Raw genomic sequence first — 7,738 nt, forward strand, 5'->3', positions numbered from 1 at the left:
CAATAGCCTGGTGGGCAATGCACCGACATATTACGCAGTTGCGATTCGGGCATCCCGAGTTCGAGTCCTGGCTCGTGGACCTTTCCCGATTCCACCCCCCTCTCTCCAACTTCGCTTCCTGTCCTGTCATAATAATAAAAAATAAAAATAAAATGCTTTTGTGTGTGTGTGTGTGTGTATGTATTTATTTACTAATATAGTTAATATAGTAGTAATACGAAGATATAGAAAAAATAGATAGGTAGAATAATTAGAATATAATAAATATAAAAATCCTTAAATATTTAGTTTAGGTCTAGGCTTTATAAAGTGAAAATCTCAGATCTGTATTGTGGTCTCACTTTTGAACCCCGCTGTATTCAGAACTTGTGCAAATTCACACGTACAGTATTGAACCACAGTCTCTTTGAACGGAAGTAAAGGACTAGAACAGCTGAAGTCTAATCACAGAGAGACATTAAAGGGAAGGAAGCTGATGCCGGCTTCAGAGGAGTTAAGAAGAAACACCAGAAGAGAAACACCTGTCTACACCGAGCCACAGGGAATCATAGAGAACAATGAGCAAAGGCTTTCAGCTTTAATACTAAAGTTTAGTTAAACACAAACAAGATTATGAAGGGAAAAGCTCTGTACGTCTCCTTTCCTTTATTGATGAGTGAAAAAAAAAATCCCCCCTATTCACTTGATTTGGCATGCTGGGGACTTTAAGATTGTCGAGGCTATGATTATATTAAAGGAATGCTACATTGAGTTGAGTGCTCTTATCACCAATATCTGTTATTGAATAGAATGCTTTGTTGCATTCATGGCAATTCATACAGCAAACATTATGCACAATAGACGTTTCAGGCCTGGAAGTTCTTGAGTACATTTTGCTTGGAATAACACATTACATGGCCTTGCTGATAAAATGGTTTCACTTTATCTTGAGTTATATTGCCTGAAAATCCAAGCCATTGTATTTCAAAGTTTGCTGGTGACCTTCCAAATGAGTTTCTGTAACCTCCTAATCCACTTAAATTAACCCAGTAAAGTCTCCATTTTGAGCCGGGCCATCATAGTGCTGTGAAAACCTACAATTAAACCACCGCAAATTTCTTTGCAGAACCCTGGTTATCTGTCAGTGTGTGTGTGTGTGTGTGGAGTCCCTTCTCTTTTAAGAAGACTGCTGTGCTCTTAAACCATCAAGAGATTCCTGAATTTTCACAAGTCAGTAACAACCCTCTCAAACTGCCATCCCTGTGCTTTCTGTGACCTGATTTAGAAAACAAGGGAAAATGGGTCTTGTGATGTGATCTGTAACACCCTCTACTGTGCAACATGATGGACGTGAGCCATAAGAAATTGTTCAGGATCCCCAGGGACACCGACCACCTTTTCAGTTGCAAGCCAGGATAACACAACATTAAACTCTCAACTCCAGTTGCTTGCTCCAGCATTAAGGCATGACATTTGAAATGTGTTCGACCACACTCAGTGTGCTATTCCCTTTTAGAGAACACGGCCCTTCAGACAGACACCTTAATCCTTCCTTCTGCCTCTAACCATGTATGTGTGTCTGCAAACGTTAGGATTATGTGGCCCGCCATCTGAGAACTTGCCAAGATCAAAGAATGACTGGTAGATCTCAGCCAACTACAACTGGCATTCTTATCGTTAAGGGTTGTCCTGTCAAATGTTGTGGCAAATGATTTGGCATAGTCTCTTTAATATGCTGCCAAAGGCCCTCATGAAAAGACAAATCTTGGACGGATCTATCTTTGTCAAAAAGGTGATTTTTACAGAGCATGAAATGCCAATACATAGGGCTGTGTAAAAATATAGATTTTCCAATCAATCATGATCTTCATTTTAATAATGAATCTTCAGCACCACAGTGAAATAAATATTTCACCTGAGTTGAATGTGATGCAATAAATACAGCACAATAATGGCAAGGAAAGTCTTTCTATTGTTGTCCTCATAGGCTGCACACAAAAACATGACCAGTGTTGTCCAATTCCTAGCCTGATTCACAAACAAACAACTCTTATGAGCTGGTTATTTAAATCAACTGTTTATAAAGACAAGTTAGCGATTCGACTAGTTAGGTTTGAATAATTTACATTTAACCAAGTGACATTCTGTCCATTCTGACATTTTAAGTGATATTCTGTTATACATCAGCAAAATGCACATTTGAACTGAAATAGACCCAAACAAATCGGAATCTAAATTAAATTATTCACAGCTTGTGAATCAAAATCGAATTAAGAGATTTATATCGATACCCAGCCTTACCAATAAAAAAATAATAATTTGTGACCCTGGACCACAAAACCAGTCATAAGCCACATTATGGATTTTTTTCTTTTATGCCAAAAATCATTAGGGTATTAAGTAAAGTTGTATTAATGTTCTATTAAAATATTTTGTAAATTTCCTTCCGTAAATATATAAAAAAAATTATTATTAGTAGTAATATATGCATTGCTAAGGATTTCATTTGGACAACTTTAAAGACGATTGTCTCAATATTTCGATTTTTTATTTTTTTTTGCACCCTCAGATTCCAGATTTTCAAATAGTTGTATCTCAACCAAATATTGTCCTAACAAACCATACATCAAATGGAAAGCTTATTTATTCATTTTTTTTTTTTTTTAAATGACTGGTTTTGTGGTCCAGGGTTACATTTGAAATACATTCATTTTCTTATTACAGTGATACACTAGAAATACAGACAACATGGATAACTAAGCAATTATTTTGCAAATTGGACAGTAAATACACTTACTATGATTACAAATACAATTCTATGTGTAATGTGTAACAGACACTAACATAAAGTGTAGCTGTAAAATGTAAAGTATAGACGTGCATATGCAATTATTAGTGAGTTTCTGCGTTGACCTTGGAAGGGCTGCATTCGAACCATTATTTTAATAAGCTGAACTCTTTTGTGAGGCAACACCTCGATAGGGTTGCACGGCCTCCTCAGAGTGTCAGAGTTCCACATAAACACATTTTACTGGAGCAGTAACCCGATCTAACAATGGCTCTTTTTAACACCTCGCCTATCTGATATAACAACATGCCCTCTCCCACCATAAGACTCCTCTCCGCTCGGGTCTGTTGCTCTAATTAACAGCAGGGTCTGCTGGATAGATGCTAGTGGTGACGCAGGGCAAGCAGTCGAGAGAGACTAATATGGACTCGCAGCAACTTTGTTCGGTTTCCTTCTCTTTTCAACCAAGTCCTTAACTTTAGGAGTGTTTTGCATACTGCCTCATCCCTATCCTGCCTTATTTTCCCCTTTTCTTCCCCCCGTTCTTCTCCATTTGCTCTTCCTGTGTGCATAGCATCCCTATTCTGTAAAACGTATATCTATATCTCTGACTCTGAATCTCCAAATTAAACATTGGAGCAAGGGCTTTGAAAATGAAAATGTAAATCCAACAGCGGATGTAGTGGAGGAAAGCGATCTGCCTCGATGCCTTGTTCTGTTTATGACCTTGGCGGTTTGCATCCCATCTAATAAGCTTAAATAAACAGCAGAGAAATGTGAGTTTTGTGTCCCTTTCAGTGCTCCAGTGAGCATCTACTTACCTCTCCAAGGTTACGAACCACAGCGACACTCTCTGTACATCTCACTGTTTTTAACAGGTCACAGAGAAATGGGGAGAATGAGAGGAGAGGTACGGAGGATCGAGGCAGTATCCTTGTGAGGGGAATCTTTTGAACTTTTGACTACATTATAGTATTTAGCCTCTTGTGTAAAATCCAGCTGGCTTTGGTCTGAGCAAAGTCTCATTAGTTACTTTGGATTTAAAAGAGAGAGGGGGAGAAAAACTTTGAGCAGTTCAATTGCTCGCCTCAGACCTGTTTTCATTGCTTTCGCAGTGTGCTAGGCAAAAACTCTTTGAAGAAGGGGATTAGAACCATGTGATCATTTTAATTAGATCATTAGCTAAGAATTAACATCTAGGTTTGTACCCTCATTAACAAAAAATACCTAATGTGTGCCAAGCTGGATTCACGTATCGCATTAGATGTCCAATGTTTTTTTTCTCCCACTTCTCCCACAGTTGTTTTCTTGCCTTTTTTGGTTTGTTGCATGATTTCGTAAAGGCTAAGAAAGGTATAAGTGAGTAAATCTGCTTTTTGTGTTTTCTCTCACAGGCTCTTCGGTACAACGGGGAACTGTGCAGCCTGCAGTAAACTGATCCCAGCCTTTGAAATGGTTATGAGGGCCAGAGATAATGTTTACCATTTGGACTGTTTTGCCTGTCAGCTTTGTAACCAGAGGTAAGGAGAGAAAGAGATCACAACAAGCCTGCAAGATTGTCTTCCTTTCTATCTAGAAATGCAGAAGAACCTATTGGCCCCGTTTCATAGGCAGGGCTTAGATTAAGCCAGGAGTAGGTCTTAGTTAAATGAGCTTTTATACACGTGCCTTATTGGTGTGCATCTTGAGACAAAACAATGGCACTGATACATTTTAAGATATGTCAGTGCACGTTGCTTTCAGTTAAAACAGCTCAAACATGCATTTTAGTCTGTGACTAGCCTAAAGCCTTGTCTGTGAAACCAGGCGGGCAATTAGCTCACGCAAAAATCACTTAATGACTTCAAGCATTGTGACTTTACACACTCCGAATGGCCCGTACCCCTTTCTACTCTGCTTTTCGTCTCAAACCTATGTTTTTTTGTCCTGGTTTGTATTTGTGACCAGAAGCGGGATTATAAGCTTGAGTTGAGTGAAATTAACCAGCGCTTCAGTGGAGATACCGTTGGCAGACCAATACCAAGCCTGATCAAACTGTGAACGCCTTATTGAACACAGTCAGCCAGAAAGCTCTTACTCAATACACAGCCAAGCCGAGCACGTCACCACTATGTGTCTCGCCGAGGGAATTAAGCGGCCGGACGAATGAACTTTTCAAGGATCATCCTTCCAAACATTCCTGGGGAGCAAGGGAGTGTGACAGTGTCTTAAATGCTCTAGTGTGACCTACTTCTAAAGACTTTTGTGTCATTCTCAACCTGCTGCATGCACGCGCTACACTCGTTGAATACTACAGTAAATACAAACAAGCTCAAACTCCATTTCAGAATTGATGATTCAGAACCCGCGCCTCCTCTAAAGGATCTAGATGTTGAATGCATCAATGAAACAAAATAAAGCATTTAGTGGCATATTTGGTGAGAACCAGTAGTCTAGTTAAGTTTGGTGAGTGAAGCCTCACCGCTGAAGGATGGCACACGAGGAGCCCGGTTCTATTCCCCCGCTCTATTCCGTTGGCAAAGCAGAACATTGGTGTGGCACTGATGGATAAGAGAAAACATCATTGGCAACGCTTTCATCATGGCCGCTCTATTGTCCATACAACATTCATGGCTTTCATATGCAAACTTGTTAATGTAAAAATGCAGTGCACACATGGAATGTTTTTCTCTTTAATTGCCATGAAATTTCATGGGAAGTTTTTAGAGGCTAACAATTTATACTTTGGCAAGGAGCCCCAACATAGGGGAAAAAAAGCTCAGCGGTGGGGTTTCCTTGGAAACTGGTACAGTTTTTTTTTTTGCCAATGAAAAGAAATGGTGGCTTGCTTTCATTGGATGCCAGTCCTGTCCTGCTTTGAAAAATGCTTTTGGTTTTGAAAGCATTTAGTTAAAGCTGCACCTTATTGCTACATCACAAGAGGCTTTGAGGCCGTCACAGAAACAGTAGCATTCCTGATGCCAGTGATGAAGACGGTCCACTGCATGTTCATTTACACTGATGCACTACTATTTCCTACACTCAAAAAAACCTAAATTGATTTTTATATAGTCAATGCTGAAAAGCCCACATACCTATACTAGTTAATTTAAATTGTTTGATCAAATAAATGCATCCTTGGTGAACATTAGAAACTTAATTGAAAACATTAAGAAATCTTACCGACCCCAAACCATTGAACGATAGTGTATATAAAATGTATACAAAATGAATAAAGTTCAATTAAAATAAAACACTTAGATTAACACTAGCTTCATTTCCCAGAATCCATTACTAAAATGCTAGTCAGTAAATTCCTCTTCCTGAAGGACCAAAACCTTCACAAAACTATTGAGTCTGATGCTGAATCAGCATTACTTCCTGCGATAGCTGAATGGTATGAAATGAAACAGCAAGAACAACCTAGCTGCAGAATACAATTTTTTTTTTTTTTTTTTTTTTTTTTTTTTAAGTCCAGCATAGTACAATATTTCAGACTTGGTGTGAAGGAGTTGATTTTAAAATCTGTTGCTGACTTGATGTGAATAAGCCAAATAGATTTGTATGTTAACCTATGTGTTTGTTTGTTTGTTTTCTGCAGGTTTTGTGTGGGTGACAAGTTTTTCCTAAAAAACAACATGATTCTGTGTCAGATGGACTATGAGGAGGGGCAGCTCAACGGGAGCTTTGAGACACAAGTTCAATAGCCAATCAAATGATGGCAGCGGCAGCTCTCGGTCCACACACACAAACACACGCTTCTGTGCGATGGATGTTCTGCTGCACTCAGAGAGAAGAGCATCTGTCTGCTTGCCTGCAATACTTTTTACAGTAAAAGCCCTATTGGTCCCTGAGGACTCTATTGTAAATGTACTACTTTTTGGCCCTTCCTGTCCCCAACACTGAGCAGTTACACGTTTTGATGTACAGTTGTGCCTGCTTAGTTGAGCACTGTAATGCCTGTATGGTTTTTGTGATGTTTTTCTGTTTTGGTCTCCAACTCTTTCTCTTTGTCACCATCTCTCTCTTTCTTTCTCTCTCTCTCTCTCTCTCTGCTTCTCTGAGGGTATGTACAGTCGGTTTTCTGTATATATAAACTGGAACATTTATTTTATGAAACTGTAATGCAATTTTATTACCAGTGTGAATTAAACAGATTCTTAAATGTTAATAGTTGAGTTTGTTTTCTGATCCCAAAGCCAAAGTTTGAAGAGGCTGGTCCATGTATCAACAAATGTAATTATTGAACACTCTTAAAATGGCTAAAGCTTCAAAAACATTTATCAGACAACTACAAATAATAGATGACAATTTTATATACAGAATGACAATGATACAGCATATTTTAATTGCTGATGGACTAAGACAAGTTGTTTTCAGATTAATTAAATACAGTCTTTATTAAATACGGGCTCTATTTCGAATAAAGCAAATACATTTAAAAACTCAGTTGTTGTTGTTGTTGTCGTAATGACAGATCTGTTGTGGTACTCGATGTTATGTTAAGTCAGGTCATGCCGAGTGTCTGATTCAGAGTTTGAGTCTTCAATAATTTTCCTGTTTTTCAAACACTCACTTATTAAATTAATTCTTATCCTTACCACTGGTGATTCAAGTCTTGATCAAATTACCTTTTGAGTTCATGTCTGACCAACTTACAGCTCTATCAAAATATCACAAGGCCTCATAATGAACTGTTGTCTAGAGAAAAATAACAGCATGGTATTTGTACGCAAAACACACAGCGCAATTTGTCGTGCCACCTTGGGTTTTTCAGTCTTTTTGAGGCATTGTGAGAGTTAAACTGCTCTCTCAAAAGCACTGCATTTCCGAATGGCTTTCATGAACAAAAGAAGTGCAATTAAAGGATTGCGACTGATGTGACACAATCTTCTGTCCCATTACTTTTGATTCTCATCTGTTGGTGGTAATTCTTGTTTCTATGAGCTCTGAACCACAGGAGAGCTGCTTCACCGAGGATCTGCCATTTAA

At 38.6% G+C, this 7,738-nt stretch overlaps 1 protein-coding gene across 4 annotated transcripts in view; it reads left to right on the top strand.

Annotated features, from left to right (window-relative positions):
- The window catches only part of lmo1 (LIM domain only 1), a 70,549-nt gene extending 63,204 nt beyond the window's left edge, over window positions 1-7,345 (top strand). For 2 of the 4 annotated variants that reach the window (XM_079810896.1, XM_079810898.1), the window contains 2 exons: window positions 4,162-4,287; window positions 6,348-6,915. In XM_079810896.1, the coding sequence (XP_079667022.1) occupies window positions 4,162-4,287; window positions 6,348-6,453 (232 nt within the window). In that variant the 3' untranslated portion in view covers window positions 6,454-6,915. Of the gene's footprint in view, window positions 1-4,161; window positions 4,288-6,347 lie in introns of all 4 variants that reach the window. The other 2 variants (XM_079810897.1, XM_079810895.1) reach the window with 2 other exon arrangements.
- Window positions 7,346-7,738: the final 393 nt, after the last annotated feature.

Source organism: Gobio gobio, assembly GCF_949357685.1.
Source record: "Gobio gobio genome assembly, chromosome: 2".
NCBI lineage: Eukaryota > Metazoa > Chordata > Actinopteri > Cypriniformes > Gobionidae > Gobio > Gobio gobio.